Source organism: Hippocampus guttulatus, chromosome 18 (assembly GCF_054856545.1).
Source record: "Hippocampus guttulatus isolate MCC_2025c chromosome 18, RoL_Hgut_1.0, whole genome shotgun sequence".
In the NCBI taxonomy this organism is placed as follows: Eukaryota; Metazoa; Chordata; class Actinopteri; order Syngnathiformes; family Syngnathidae; genus Hippocampus; species Hippocampus guttulatus.
Window position 1 is genome coordinate 562146 of NC_141278.1, and position 14956 is coordinate 577101.

General features: G+C 45.7%; 3 protein-coding genes across 7 annotated transcripts; 1 reads left to right on the forward strand and 2 right to left on the reverse strand.

Moving 5' to 3' along the window:
* Nucleotides 1-2246: 2246 nt before the first annotated feature.
* mrpl24 (mitochondrial ribosomal protein L24) lies at nucleotides 2247-4348 on the reverse strand. 3 transcript variants are annotated; one of them, XM_086137005.1, is made up of 5 exons: nucleotides 4278-4348; nucleotides 3857-4067; nucleotides 3282-3377; nucleotides 2636-2960; nucleotides 2247-2568 (listed from the first exon to the last, which is right to left on the reverse strand). In XM_086137005.1, the coding sequence occupies exons 2-5, from the start codon at nucleotides 4037-4039 to the stop codon at nucleotides 2432-2434; spliced, it is 741 nt and encodes a 246-aa protein (XP_085993131.1). In that variant the 5' UTR covers nucleotides 4040-4067; nucleotides 4278-4348; the 3' UTR covers nucleotides 2247-2431. The 3 variants fall into 3 exon arrangements, with proteins under 3 accessions (XP_085993131.1, XP_085993132.1, XP_085993130.1); XM_086137006.1 differs by lacking the exon at nucleotides 4278-4348 and having other exon boundaries at nucleotides 2636-2766; nucleotides 2857-2960; nucleotides 3857-4267; XM_086137004.1 differs by lacking the exon at nucleotides 4278-4348 and having other exon boundaries at nucleotides 3857-4270.
* Nucleotides 4349-4812: 464 nt separating this feature from the next.
* hdgfl3 (HDGF like 3) lies at nucleotides 4813-9739 on the reverse strand. Of its 2 annotated transcripts, none has more exons than XM_086137008.1 (6): nucleotides 9335-9739; nucleotides 8266-8342; nucleotides 7824-7962; nucleotides 7599-7739; nucleotides 7080-7217; nucleotides 4813-6734 (listed from the first exon to the last, which is right to left on the reverse strand). In XM_086137008.1, the coding sequence occupies exons 1-6, from the start codon at nucleotides 9419-9421 to the stop codon at nucleotides 6714-6716; spliced, it is 603 nt and encodes a 200-aa protein (XP_085993134.1). In that variant the 5' UTR covers nucleotides 9422-9739; the 3' UTR covers nucleotides 4813-6713. The 2 variants fall into 2 exon arrangements, with proteins under 2 accessions (XP_085993134.1, XP_085993133.1); XM_086137007.1 differs by having other exon boundaries at nucleotides 7599-7748; nucleotides 9335-9732.
* Nucleotides 9740-9756: 17 nt separating this feature from the next.
* On the forward strand, nucleotides 9757-14951 carry nup42 (nucleoporin 42). Of its 2 annotated transcripts, XM_086136997.1 has the most exons (8): nucleotides 9757-10072; nucleotides 11824-12067; nucleotides 12200-12288; nucleotides 12385-12461; nucleotides 12547-12633; nucleotides 12800-12899; nucleotides 13107-13644; nucleotides 14679-14951. In XM_086136997.1, exons 1-7 carry the CDS (start codon nucleotides 9934-9936, stop codon nucleotides 13604-13606), a joined length of 1236 nt encoding a protein of 411 aa, XP_085993123.1. In that variant the 5' UTR covers nucleotides 9757-9933; the 3' UTR covers nucleotides 13607-13644; nucleotides 14679-14951. The 2 variants fall into 2 exon arrangements, with proteins under 2 accessions (XP_085993123.1, XP_085993122.1); XM_086136996.1 differs by having other exon boundaries at nucleotides 13107-14951.
* Nucleotides 14952-14956: the final 5 nt, after the last annotated feature.

Here is a 14956-nt window from a genome sequence, read left to right on the forward strand (position 1 = left end):
TTTGGTGAAAAAAAAGTCTGCCGAGCGATGACGTGAGTCACTGGCAAAAGTGTGGGTGTTTAAAGCGCTCGCTGGGAAACGCGCGCCCTACAGGAGCGTGCTAGCTTACACATTTAAAGCACATCTCGGGCCTGTCTGAGGGACCTGCCGTTTTGGTTAGCGACAGAGCTCGTTTTGTCTCTTTGGCAGCCTCCCCGCGGTGTACTGAATGGCGCTTTGTGGTGTGCACCTGAGGAATCTCACACCCGCACACCAGCACACCGCGGTCTGAGAGGCCAACGCCAAGGCCGACCTGGCGGAAAAGAAGAAGAGCGGCCGTGTGCGTGAGCTCGTTTTGCCGCCGGTCAAAGTGATTTGTGCTGCTTGCTAAATGGAGGCAACACTCCGCTCACTGGGCAAGATACGTTTGGTACTAAAGGCTAAGACCGGTGACCATCTCTCCACGATACCGTTACAATTTCATCCGTCCGTCCTCCATCTTTCCAAATATCAGCCGTTCATCGACCACCGATCCTTCCTACGACAAAGTCACCCATCACACATTCATTCAAGAAAAAAAAAAAATGTCTGAAAAGTGCAAGTTTCCTACTTGCGGGGGCATTTCAGTCAATTGACTTGACAGGAGGAACAGCGTATCTTACGAAGCAAACCACGACGCCTTCACCTCATCGTCGGCCCATCAATCACCAAAACAGGCAGCGCGAGAACATACCGCCCGGCTTGGTTTTATCATCTCGACACCACGCCGAGGTCACGCGCCCGCAGGAATCCAACCAAATGAGAACAAACGCAAGTGAGCTCTCCGAGTGGCATTCGGGCTAGCGTGACATTTTCCAGCGCAGCCTTCAAAACAACTCTGTGATTAAAACGCTGCCCGCTTTAGATCGTTAGGTCAGCGACGCGACTCCAACGCAGCAATTTGGTTCTCTCAAAGTTGTTTTAACACACAAACATGCCGGGTTGGACATTTTAAACGCAAGCTGCTGCAAATGCATGTGCCTTTTGCATGCCCACGCACCTTTGTGCTATTCCCAGACCGACACCGAGCCTTTGGAGTCATTTTCCCTTCAGCAAGAGGTAAAAACCCTCAAAAGCTACTTTCCGCTGACTGGACAGTTTTATTCCCTCTTGGATGGGAACGAGACGGAACGGATGGGTGGGATAGAAAGCGCCGCCCTCATCGCCGCGTTACTGCATCGATGGGCAATGGCGACGAATCCAGACTGCGACGCACTCAACGGCTTTGGCAGCTGGACGCAGAGTCCAAAAATAACTTCGCAGTCCCCCAAAAGGCCTTATATTTCTTCGGAATTCACGGAAAGTGAAGGAACCGTTCCGGCCTCAAATCGTCTGCGTAGGGAAATCGGTATGCACTGTAAGTCAATATTTTAATTGAGGCTGTTATACAAGTGGAAGGAGTTGAATACGGTATTGCAAACTACTGACCACTCCGACGTCACTCATGAACTATTTGAAGTCGGCATTTCAACATTAAACCTCATATGAGTAAATAAAGTTTTTGAAAAATAAAACAAGTGCTGGATCATAAAACAAAAATAAAGTCAAATTACTCACCCTTTTGACAGTCGTGCAGTTAAAAAAAAGGGACATTATTCGCAAGGTATTTATGAAGCCAGGACAGTAAAAGTCCTGGAACATAAGTTCATCGCTGCATGATAAAAGTAAGAAAGTCAAACACAAAATTCAGTCGGGGAAAGCTTTTCTTTTTTCTTTCTTTCTCATCAGTCACGACAGAGAACAGCAATTCAAAAGCCTTCAAAAATCTCTACGAACGAGTCCTGATGTTAATAAGGCTGAGCATCAGTCACTGCAGAAAATTGTTGGGGATGCTGGAGGGGGTATGTGCTGTAAAAAAAAGTTTTATTGAAAGTGGGTCTTTGATGAAATAATTAGCATAAGAACGGTGCAGTAATTGCCACTTGAAGGCCAGCAAGCTGCTTTAAAAAGCAGCATAATCATTTACAAGGCCAACGCAGCGTTGCTTTACCTCCCTCCCCGGCCCCCCCCCCCCCCGTACATAATAAACCAATAAAGTGCAGCGTTCGCTGCAGGAATTCAGACTTGTAGCCATGTGAGAAACGTCAAGTCCAATCCCTCCTGTCACTTCGTCTCACGGTGAGAATTCCTGACTCGTTACTTTTCAAAATGATATGGCTGCCTTTGGTTTTTAAAAGCGGCCTTAAGTTTTACCGCGCAGTCAACAAGAAAAGGAAATAGACCAGAAATAAATGAGAGCAGCCACAAAGGATTCATTCTATTTGTTTTTGTCAAATACACGTGAACATTCAAGTCAGACTGCTCGACTTGGACAGAAAAATGCATGGCGCATGAATTGCATCATTTCTTCATGATATCGCAACATCCGGTCCATTTGAAACAAATCATCCTGCGGCGTGTACCGGAGAAACGCTCAGTACCAGTAGGAGCGCCGGTGCCTCCTGTCCTCCCGGATGCCCATCTTCTCCACGACTTCCTCCTCAAGAGTCTTCAGGGAGGGCGCGTAGGTCTTCTCCAGCGTGTCCTCTGGACCGGTGTCTTTGGGACCGTCTAAAACAAAGACCGCTTTTGAGCGAGTGGCAATCCAAAGAGTATCCCCCTCCGCCGGTTTCCTCACCTTTCCACTGCTGGGGCACAATGCCGTCCGGCCGCTCCACCACCGGCTTGGGGATGATGCGACCGGTCCGAAGCGACACTCGAACCCGCTCGCCCTCCTCGGTGAACCTCCACTCCACCTCGGTGGGCTTTCTGGAAGAGCGAAGGGAGAGCATAGAGACAAAGGCCACTCCCGAATGGCTCTGTGGCGACTGCTCCAGCGCTGTCAGCACGCGGCGTGACCTGTCGGCGGGGTCGACGAGGCGGATGTCCCGCAGCAGGAGGGGAGCCTCGCTGGCGATGTAGGTGCCGCGGTAATCGCCGCTTTTCCCGATGTACCTGTAATGCTTCCATGGAAAGTGACGCTTCATTCAAAATGCGAATGAATGATCGCTGGAGGTGCAGTGATTCATGAACAACTCGTGGCGTATCAAATGAATTGACAATTATTTTGGACGAGTCGATTCATCGGTTCCATTATTATTCTTAATTTTTTTTAATGCTGGGAATTTCAGCTTCTCAACAGTAAAAAATATCCAATTTGTCACGTACTCCACGAAAGCAGACTGTTTTTCATCAATGAATCGACAACATGATCGACAGATTAATCAACCACTATAATGATCATTAGTTGCAGCCCTAAAGATTGAGATGAGATGCAGGCTTACTGTGTTCAGACCCTCCAGTATGACCCAGTTTCTGCGTCTGAAGACCTGGGTGACTTTCCCCTGCTTGCCTTTGTCCTTCCCGGACAGAATTTCCACCTGAAGGACACAAACGGGTGAAATACTGAATTTCACGACAAACGGATGGATTAACTGCATTCCCATTCACAGAATAAATGAAACTCACGACAAAACACTACCGTTTGTGAAATTATGAATGCACGCACAGTATATATGTATTCTTACCCCTCAAAAAGCATTACGATAATTAGATTTGCTGCCAATTTTAATACTACAATGATTTTTTTTAAAGCAACAACACAAGCATTCTTTGGACAATAGCAGCAGCTACAACACTATTATACTTTGATAACATTATTATTGTACCTCATATAGTATATGGCCTTCCTCTTTTTTTTTTTAATGGAGAAATTAAAAACAAATTGAAGTTCCATATTTTCGTTGGACAATATCCATTTTATTGATAACAAATATTTGGAAGACACCTTTTTTAAAGTCATATTATTGACCCGCAACAGTACTCTTCCGACTGTGATTAAAACCACTTGTGGGCTCACCGTGTCCCCTCGGAAAACAGACCAGTCCTCGTTGGCGATGGGCTCCACGAACACCTTGTTCCGCCTCTTGCCTGGCGGATTAAGACGCTTGGCAGCCGCGGTCCACGGCCTGTTGGTGCCGTAGCGGTAGTCCTTGGGCACCACCACCCGAGCGGCCATGGACAGCACCGCCGTCAGCCTCATGATGCCAAACGGCCGCTATCCGGAGGAACTGTGGCATGGATGGTAGCTATGAGCGGTTAGCCGAGAAGCTCCAAGGAGACGCTGCGGCTACGCTAACGTGAGCGCGTCGATAAATTGTGAATCAAGCGTCGTCAGCCGTTGCACCGTAACCTTGCACATTCGCACGGGCTTAACATTGACATCAAATAACATTATGGAAGTGAATAAAACGAATCGAATAGGTTTACGTGAGTCTTACCTTCTTCTCAATGTCAAGCCGCGTGAGGAAGAGGCCTAAAAGGCAGCAGCGCCACCTACGGGACTGGAAGATCGTATGCGCGCATGCGCAATACCCAAACTCTGTCCATGCAACCATTTTGGCACTACCTGTACTTATACAATGGATCTCGATTTATAATGTATCGCACTTTCACAACTTTACTTCGCATGTATCTAAACCAGGGGTGTTAAACTGCGGTCCTGGAGGGCCGCCGTCCTGCATGTTTTCCAAGTCTCCCTGTTGCAACACACCTGATTCAAATGGACAGGTTCAATGTCAGGCTTCCGCAGAGCTTGCTGATGATCCGATCATTTGAATCAGGCGTGTTGCAACAGGGAGATTTGGAAAACATGCAGGACAGCGGCCCTCCAGGAACTGAGTTTGACACCCCTGATCCAAACAGACTGCGGTTAAACATTTTATACATCTTTCAAGGTCAATTGAAACACATTAAAAAGATAAACAGACTGCATATTTAACTGTTCAATTCATACAGACAACGCCAAAACAAGAGTCTTTGTAATAAACATGTTTATTAAATGGACCAGCAGCTACAATATTAAACTAAAGCGCAGCATATTAAAACAACGGGGGGTGATAGCAACAATTACACACAGAGAACAAATCAATTCGCCGTGTATTTTAAACCGCAGAGTGGAAAACGTTGATGCATGATGTGCGTCAAGGTCACATTTTGACCATGTTATATACAAAATTATTCTTATTTTTTTGTTCTTTTTCTTTGCTTGCTCCCACTGGATTCACGTAGCGGGGGAGAGTTGTGAACTAACAGCGACACACATTAACCTTAAAATAAATCACTCCTTGTTTAGAACTTCACAATGTTGTTCAACATAAGACTTGACAACATAAGTACACTGGGGGGCTGGGGGGGGGGGGGGGAGAGATGTAAGACTCAAATTCCAGTTCAGCAATTTTGGAGATCAAAAATTATTTTTTACAAGGTTTCACCATCAAAAACACTTGTAAGTGGATACCGTATTTCTGAGAACAGTGGTCAAGGTGGAGCCTGAACTTACCCAACTGCAAAAGGTCTGGTCTTTTAAGGTACATAATTTCTACGAGGCAAGCTGGCCCAACTTACAAGCTGTGGGATGTCAACATGGCCGCACACAACATTGTTGCACGATTGACCACACAGAACGCGAGTCGTCGCAATGAAGCCAGCTCAACCTCACGCAGTCGTCTTTCACAACCACTCTCAATTTGAATTTGCTTAAAACATTCACAGAGACTCTGCGCACTCCAGTTGTTTGGCCAACTGGGTCACTATTTGAGGAAATACGGTACACGTGAAAGATGAAAAAAATGAAATGCCGTCAAAGGATCACAATGACATCATCAACATTTGTTTTTTGTTTTTTTTTTGTTCCGATCGCATTCCATGGTGGTTAAGATGAACTTGAAGAGTGTTAACTTTTGAAAGGGCGTAGCGGGCTATACACTAACACGGCCGAGCATGCGGGAATGTCTTTCAGCTTGAGACACACAATTCCCCGAAGTATTAACATATCAAACGCTAAAATTGTCGCTCTGAGACAGGGTCTAAATATATATATATGTATATATATTTATATATCATATGTTCAATACACAACCGGATGTTAAATTATTCACACGTGGGCACCCTCAATGAGCACAACACCACCAAAAGGAAGCAAGCAAATATCACCGTACAGCGGACAAGACCATGTCGAATGGCAGGCTTTCCTGAACACAAAACAAAGGGCCTCTCGTGTCGAACGGCAGGGTTTCCCCAAAACAAAGCGGGCGCCTATCGTCTTGGAGTCGTCGTTGTTCATTTGAAGTCAATATTTCACGTTTTAATATACAGTTGGAGGCCGATGTTATGGCAATGGTTTGGGAAACCCCGATTAGGTAAACGGGACATAAACTTAAGTATCTGCCGAGCAGCTAATGTAAAACAACCGGAAGTAAAACACTTCAATTTAAAGCTGAAAGCAGAAGTGAAAATGTTTTTTTCCCCTCTCACCATATACACTAAGGATTACAATATCTATAATTGAAGACCATTTTCAAATATTGAGTTACCCTTTGTTTGTCGTTCTTTAGGTTTGACACCCGGCATTCGCTCCACGTAATTACTTAATTGCACTTGGAAATAAAAAAATATGTACACACCAAAACCCCCATTTATAAACGAGCCCCAAACAGCTCAATTGGTTTGGAAATCCAATTGTTATTATTCCTATTGGGATATATGATATCCCAATTTGACAAATGAACATTTCTTTGTCTCGCCATACAAACGCTTTTTGTTGTTGTTGAAAATATTCATGGATCTTGTGAAATCTATTTTCCTGCACGTCAAGGCGTCCACGCTTCTGTTCCGGATGAGAAGCATCGACGGGTTCTTGTCTGAAGAGGCAAACGTTAAGCACTCTCTGTCACGGCCTGCGGGGGGGCGGGGGAATTTGAAGGGAGCAGTTGGGGAAAACAAAAACACATGATTACTGCTGAGATTTTCACCTTTACAATGAAAATCAGGGCTTTGGCACCAACATGTGGCATCGTAGGACATTTCCAAAGCAGCGACTGAGTATTCCGTAAATAATGGAGGGGGGAGTTTAAAAACAAACAAAAACACATAAAATCTGCAAATGTTTGCATTTGTGCACGCAGAACTGTGCATGGGTGGGAAAGTCCTGCTCCGTGCTTAATGATGCGCAAGTGGGGGACATGGATGCAAAAATGATTTACTGCCATCCCCGGCGCGGTAGCACTCTGACAGCACTTTACCTTATCTGCCATTTGCTTTCCCGGTGCTGCGGTATTTTCCTCGGGCGCGACCACGTCATTGACCTTGCCCTCCGCCTTTGCGTTGTCTACGTCGGAAGCACCCTCGGCATCCGCGTCCTTCGGCCGCTTAGGCGACACCTGACAGGGGGCGCACAGGCTGATTGTCGATCTTTATTCCACTTGTTTGATAAAAGCCAGCAAAAGCCCTGATTTTCGGATGCCCCTGAAAGATGATCTCAAGTGATTATCCCGGGCTGTTGTGTGCTACCAATGATTTTCCTGCGCCGATGCGCTCAATCAAAAAAACTCTCCCAGGTCTCACAAACCAGTCTTTGGGCTTGAAGGAGGAGACTTGCGTTTGTCGGTGCAAATATGGGGTGTGTGTTAATGATGTAAATTACAATACACAGAAGAGCAGTAAGCACCGAATCAGGAAAGGGGAAAACGGTATTGTGTGGGCTCTCTCATTTCGTAAAAACAGGTTCCGATGTTAGAAATGGGTACGCGAGAGACACTCACCTCCGCCGACTCGTCCGCCTTGCGCTTGTTTCCTCCTCTGTCGTTCTTCTCGTCAATGACCAGGGCACCCTCGCCCTCGTCGCTGCTCCCCTCCGCGTCGGCTTTCTCCGCGTCGGCGGCTTCTTCGGACTCGTCGTCCTTCTTTGATGACTTTGAGCATATTTGCGCTCATTTGTAACAATTAAACATTACGCGGGGGCCAAGTGGAAAAGAGCGGCGTCTCACCTTGTAGCCTTCGTGTGTGACAGTGGGGTTGTTCTCAATCTCCCAGAGGCCCTCGGCGAAGCCTTTCCTCTTGTTGGCTTTTCCGTACTTCTCTTTGCACTCGTCGTATGGGAACAAGTCCTTGGCCCCGAGGGACGCCCTGAAACGCCAAATGCTGTCAAACCCTCATTATGTCTACTTAGAGTAACAATTTAACAACCCGCGTGCTGAGGTTTTGCCGTGTTCCAAGATGTGTTTTCCTCATAAGGAAACAATGTAAAATTGATCTGTAGCCGTAATAAAGCCCTTTAACTTTTGTGTAACTGACCAGTTCACTGTTTTGGAACCAGTTCAATGCAATAATAGCACTATCTCGCTTTGGCACAATCTTTTCGTCAAGGAATCCAAAGCCGATAAGGCAGGATAAAAAGATGAGTCGCTCGACTGCCACGCTGTTACTTACGTTTCGTGCGTCCCGAAAAAGAACACCTGGTACTTGTTGGAGGGCGACTTCACTGCTCGCTCTGGGAACTCGTCAATCTGCAAAAGAGCGGACGTGAAATGTTTCAAAATCTGAACATGTAGCTGGTTGGAAAAATACCATGCTCTGTCAGTAAATGCTCCACATCACAAACTAAATTACGGGGCCACTTTATTCATGAACAAACTCAAATTTGTACGGATGTCAAAATGGGGCTCCGGCACAGTACGAGAGTCATAACGACACCTCAAAACTCAAATTTAATAATCCGCCCTGAACCAAATCCATGGCTTCCCGTGGGTAGGATGCGTACTGTACAAAAACTCACCCTCCAAATAATTCTTGAAGTACAATATTACCTACTTATGTGCAACACATTGCATTGGGATCATTGCTTGAGGAGTTTCAAATATACACAATATGTTCAGTGGATTACACCGTGAAATATGATCATCTCCCTCTTGAGTTTCATGACAACAACGCTAGATTCTTTTAATGTTGATCATGATAGTGGTAGAGAGCCAAGCATTTTCTTTGAGGTAATATTTGGTGCAAATAGCTTAAGACACCACTGATCTATAGAAAGATTTCCAGCATTTTACTTTGATCTCATAAAAAGGGACCCCCGACCCATATCTTGGAGAAGGGCATTGCCACCACTGTTTGCATTGTTGCAACAAGTGTCACCCTCGCTGCTAACCCACTCGACTCAATATTATCCACCGACAACGGCGATTTTTTTGCAACGTTTTTAGATGGGGGGCGGCTGCTGATACTTCAATTTATTTGACGAAGCCTTCCAGCGTCTACAAATGGCTTGTTAGGATACGTGTAGTTGCACTTGGGGTTACTAAAAGCAGAAAACATAACGCTACTTCTGTTTCAAATATGGCTAAGAGAAGAAATACGTGTGCGCGCAGGCGTGTGTGTAGGCTAGCTAGCAAAAAGCGCGGTAAGCTATGATACGCAAGCTAGTAGGCCTCTCGTTCAGGCAAGCATAGTTTCAATGAAAAAAAAAAAGAAAAGCCTTGCAGATCGGAATGGCGCTTACCCTGGCGGGCCAGTGCGGGTAGCCTTTCATTTTGGCGAAGACCAGGTCTCCTGGTTTGTACTCCCTCTGCCTGTTGGGCCTCGGCATGTTTTTTTTCTTATTCCTGCAGATCTCGGCGCCGAGACGTAGTCAGAGCAGCGATAAGGGCAACTGTAACACGATTATACACCACACCTGAACCCGGCGTCGTTTTTCAAAGAATTCAACGGCGAAAACGCGCCACTCGTCTTTTTTTTCGGCGCGAAATGATACGACTACGCGACCTTTGACGCGATTTTTTTTCTTTCTATATCGCTGTCAATGTTTTTTGCAATCGCGTCGCCCAATCCGATGGCGCTGGTTCCCCGTGGCCGGGGTTTGAAATTGAATCCCGCTTTTCCCTCCGACGGACGCGCCTCCACCGAGGAGTAGACGGCGATTCAGGTTGCCTTTCGCACGCCGTCCGTTTGGGGCAGTAGGCGCCACGCCGATGTTTGCTTTTCGGGCGAGAAGAAGTAAAAGTTGACGTCATTGTCCTGCGACTTTGAGAGGAAGGGCGAAAACATTTCGCCTAGCTGACTCCGAAGCCCAAAAAACAAACAAACAAACAAACAAAAAACATGACAGTGTGTCACTTTTTTCTTCAGGGCCGCTGTCGTTACGGTGATAAATGCTGGAACGAGCATCCAAGAGGAGGCGTTGAAGGCTATAACTCGAACCGCTCTTCGGCTCCCCAGCAGTCTCGCGGAGGAGGCGGGGGTATGTAGTTCATCGTAGTATGTACTAAATGCATGTATGTGTAAAATTTCAGATAATAATTCATTTACACGAGCCAAGCATTATACGACTTGTCGTTTAAAGACAAGTCCTATTGTATAAGTAATGTATGATTCTCCTTTGATAATTATTAAGAAGGTAATGAATCTTTCCAGCCTTTTCTGCTTTTCATAACTTTCTTAATCTTTGTTCTATTTTCAAAAGGATGGTATCATTGTAGATCTTGCTCGACATTGAAGGAAAGTGCCAATCTATAATGAAGATGTTAATTATTTTTAAGTAGTTAATTTTCGAGACAAATGAGAAAATGTGGCTCTCAAAACATAAGATTTAAAAAAAACATACGTTGTTAAAATACATAGTAAGGAATATACCAAGGGGCGGCCCGGTAGTCCAGTGGTTAGCACGTCGACTTCACAGTGCAGGGGTACCGGGTTCAATTCCAGCTCCGGCCTCCCTGTGTGGAGTTTGCATGTTCTCCCCGGGCCTGCGTGGGTTTTCTCCGGGTACTCCGGTTTCCTCCCACATTCCAAAAAACGTGCATGGCAGGCTGATTGAACTCTCTAGAATTGTCCCTGGGTGTGAATGTGAGCGTGGATGGTTGTTTGTCTCTGTGTGCCCTGCGATTGGCTGGCAACCGATTCAGGGTGTCCCCCGCCTACTGCCCGAAGACAGCTGGGATAGGCTCCAGCATCCCCCGCGACCCTAGTGAGGATTAAGCGGTTCGGAAAATGGATGGATGGAATATACCAACATAGGCATTTGAAATTGATCAAAATGAAATGAAATTAGTCTTCGAAGTGAGACGATATGTCATCAGAGTAACATACCAAGCTATTGGCAGATCCTAAAAATGTGTGCAAATCCAGCCATTTACAGTGATGAAAGTCCTCCGGATTTTGCGGAATTCCGGATTTCAAAATTTTCATGAAAATTCCTCCGGGAAAATGGCCTGAAATGAATCCAGATGTTAGTTGAGAACATTGAACGAACACGTTTGATTTCGTTGTTTTGCTTTCACGAGCGTAGCCATGTTGAGGCACGAACACTAGTAACATTAACACTCCTGCCCTCGCATTCTCATGGCCTCGCCATATCTCGGAGATTTGGACATTTCGGCGAGAACGGAAGCCACAAAGGCTGCACGTGTGCACACAAAAGGCAGATTAATCATTGAATGTCGAGTATTTGAATAGCGTTTTGTGTAAACTAATTCTTGCGCGATCGACCGGGTACGGCCCCAGCGCAATGTTCAAACAGGTCGACGGGCAAGCTGATATACGTGCAATCGATGCGAGTGTTAGGAACACGTTCAAGTGGTTGATTGTACATTTTTTGTCTGACTACATTAGAAAGGTTGACAAACCTGGTAAGTCAATTAAATTCATATATACACTGTATGTGTTTGTATTTTCAGGAAAGTCCACTTTCATCTCTGCATTTACATTTGGTTCGAATCACAGAAAAACATACAATTCAGATTCTTGATGGGGATTTGAAAGTACATTTTACTCGCCGTTAAGGTTTTTGCTGCCCATTTATCATCTGTAAATTTCAGTATCTGTTGTTTGAGATTTGTAGCGCGTGTATTTGGTCGATCAGAAAATGTCTGTGCTACTACCATCGCAATTCAGGTTGTGCGATCGAGTGTGTCGCTCATTGAGTGACCGCTGCCGACAGTCAGTCTGCAGTGGATGCGCACATATCGATTGTTTGGCGTGTGTACGTTTCAGCATATGGCTCCAAGGTCTGGGTGAATCCCTCTCTGCAAAAAGGAGGCTTCAACCAGCAACAGCCCTCCCGCGGAAGCGATCAATGGGCTGAGAGGAGTCGGGACGCGAAGAGCTCCGACTTTAGCTTCTCTTCTCCAAACAGATTCTCAGCACTCGGCAACAATAACAACTTTGAGAGGGGAGGAAGGCGAGGAGGTGGAAGAGAAGCGACGGTAGCTGGCGAAGAAGATGATGAACAGAAACTGTGAGTCTGCTTTTTGTGAAGTACGGTACTTTGGAATACATTCACATGACTTAAATGTGTCTTTTTTTTTTTAAATCTGAAATTTGAGTTAAATACAGCAACTCCACACTTGTCCTTTTCCTTATCATCCAGGGAGGTGATTCAGAACGACATGAAGACTTGGGAGAGCTCGGGCCAGTGGGGCTTTTCATGTTATTGTACCTTCAAGACACATTTATCTGGTGTGTATCAAACACATCGTCTTTGTCCCATTATTAATTTTTTTTTTTTTTAGAGAATAAACTTGGTGACTTTGTTTGACTTGCTCCCCTTTGTAGGTTTTACTGATCTATCTCCAGAAGAGCTTAGGCTGGAATATTACTCCAGCAAAGCATCAGGAGACCTGCAGAGTTATGTACGTGAAGTATTTTCATTTCATCTCACCGTACCTGTCCGTTGCACATATTAACATGCCGCGGTTCTCCTGGTCCGTCTCTTAGTTGAATGGTGTCAATCTGTTGCTCAATCAGTGGAGAAGCAGAGTCCAGGAATTGCTGCTCATGAATCCAGCCACTCGTGCAGCGTTGGTACGCAGCACACCGCAAAACCCTTTCACATGTCCTTATATTTAATATGCAGTGCTTTCTTGACTTTTCGGTGTCTCAAAAGACTCAAACTCTAGTCTCGGATGCACAATAAAGTTTTGAAATACAGTTACTGAGAAGTGGATGGATTTTTTTTCTTCCTCTCTAGCTTGCAGAACTGAAAAATCCCTCATCTCTGGTCTCGTCCGGTGGCTTTGGCTCAACAGCTTCTGGATTTGGGTCATCTTCATTTGGTTTGGGCAGTAAAGGTAATTGCCGTGATCAAACCTTCAATCTTTGTCTTCGTTGTTAATTCCGTGTCCATGTACATCGGACCCTTTGAAAATGGTTGAACCTGATTTTTCTTTTTTAAACGTGAGAGACCCCACCCGATATAAGACAAGTAAAAAAATATGAACGTAGCAACCCCATTGTGCCAATTTCACTTTAAATGTTTTTTTTTTTTTTAAATGTAGGATTTGGAGCAGCGCCAGTTCAAGCGAACACATTCAGTTTTGCTTCTCCCGCGGGTGGATTTGGCTCTTCAGCAGCTCCAACATCCACACCGGGTTTTGGCAGTGCCATCTCAGTCCCGACTGGGTTTGGTGCCACCTCCCCTTCATCTGGTTTCGGTTCTGGCGCTCCTTCAGCCGCATCGTTCTCCTTCGCGTCTGCGTCCAGCAACCAGCCGGCGGCTTCATCTTCGGGCTTTGGCTCGGCCGCCTGCTTCAGCTTCTCCTCCGCTGCCAACAACAATAAAGCGACATTTGGAAGCGGTTTTGGATCCGAGGCACCTGCGGGAACTTTGTTCGGACAGTCGAGTTCTTCCACAGGCTCTGCTGGCGGCGCCTCGGACGTGTTGTTCTCCGCCGAGAGCGATCTGACCCCTGAAGAGCTGCATCAATTCAAAGCACAGAAGTTCACTTTGGGACAGATTCCTTTGAAGCCTCCTCCTGCTCAAATGCTGCGGCTTTGATGCTCAGAGCATTTTATGATCGCACCCGAGTGGCTCAGGTGACCAAGTTGCGTTTGAAACTATATTTGTCCTTTTCCCCCGCATGTTGAAAATGACCCGTTTTAGCTACTCACATTTGTACTCTTTCTGAAATGACTTCAGATGCCCCAGGAGGCTTCCTTTTTGACTCGTTGTGTTCGAGATCTCAAAATCGACCCATGTGCCCTTTCGAAGTGTGTTCGCGGTTGATCTCCATTGCTCTGTTGACGGATGACAACGACGGGTGCGTCGACCGCCGCTCGAACGGCCTCTCGCTTGGGAATGCCGATGAGCTGATTGGGATTCATTGGCACATCGGTTTTCACGGTTTGGTGCCGCCGCAGACGACAAAAGGCCTCTGCGAGTGGAACATTTAATTGTATTGTGCCACTGTGGTTTCCCTGTTGGGAGCAGAATATTGATCCCCAGCTTTACAGATTTATGTCTGTCGTAGTGGCTCCCTGCGCTGGTTATGTTGTTAAATACGTATTTCACTTGTGTATGCTGGACTGGCTTACAAAGCAGCACACTGACAGTAAAAAGCCATGGCAGTGTTTGCTCTCAGAAGATGGAGGCTGTCAGAGATATGTTTTTGTGACGCTCATGACCAAAGGCATGTGCAGTATGTGCAACGGCACAGGGCGGCGCTGCTGGGGGCCGGCAACGTGCCCCAGAATTGAAAAAAACAAACAAAAAATATGACGTGAATTTTTATTTTCTGGTCAGTAACGTTGTCAAATAACGGCGTTGGAAAAATGGAATTGATGCCCCTTAGTGGAGTCACACTGCACAGAAGTGGAGAGTAGATATACATCATGGTTAAGTTTATGTCAAGAAAGGCCAGAAGCCAAGACTTTGGAAGCATTTTAGCAATGTCATTCTCGAGGTAAATTAGATTCCCTTGACTTTAAAAACACAAAAGCATTTCTTTTGTACAATTTTATGCATTGGCTAATGATACCAGTTTGATGGTTTAGCATGGTTTGAAAGAGCTATGGTGTCAAATACTGCTCAAAGTGGCTAAGCAGAAATGAGCTCTTCTTTTCTTTTGCAGTGGGTCCTGGCCCCGCCTACTGCCCCAAGGTAGCTGGGATAGGCTCCGTGCACGCCCGCGACCCACGAGAAGATTCACAGATGAGAAAATTGACGGATGTAAGGGCCGTACCAATGTTTTTATTTTATTTTAATTTTTTAATGAAATGAAATCCTTTTTACATTTTGTATTTTGGCGGCAAGGCTAACATTTTAATTTGTCCCAAAAATTAGTTGTCAAATCCGACATTTTTTCCCTCCGGTTTTTGTATTAAATGAGAACTCGTTAACCAAATGTTT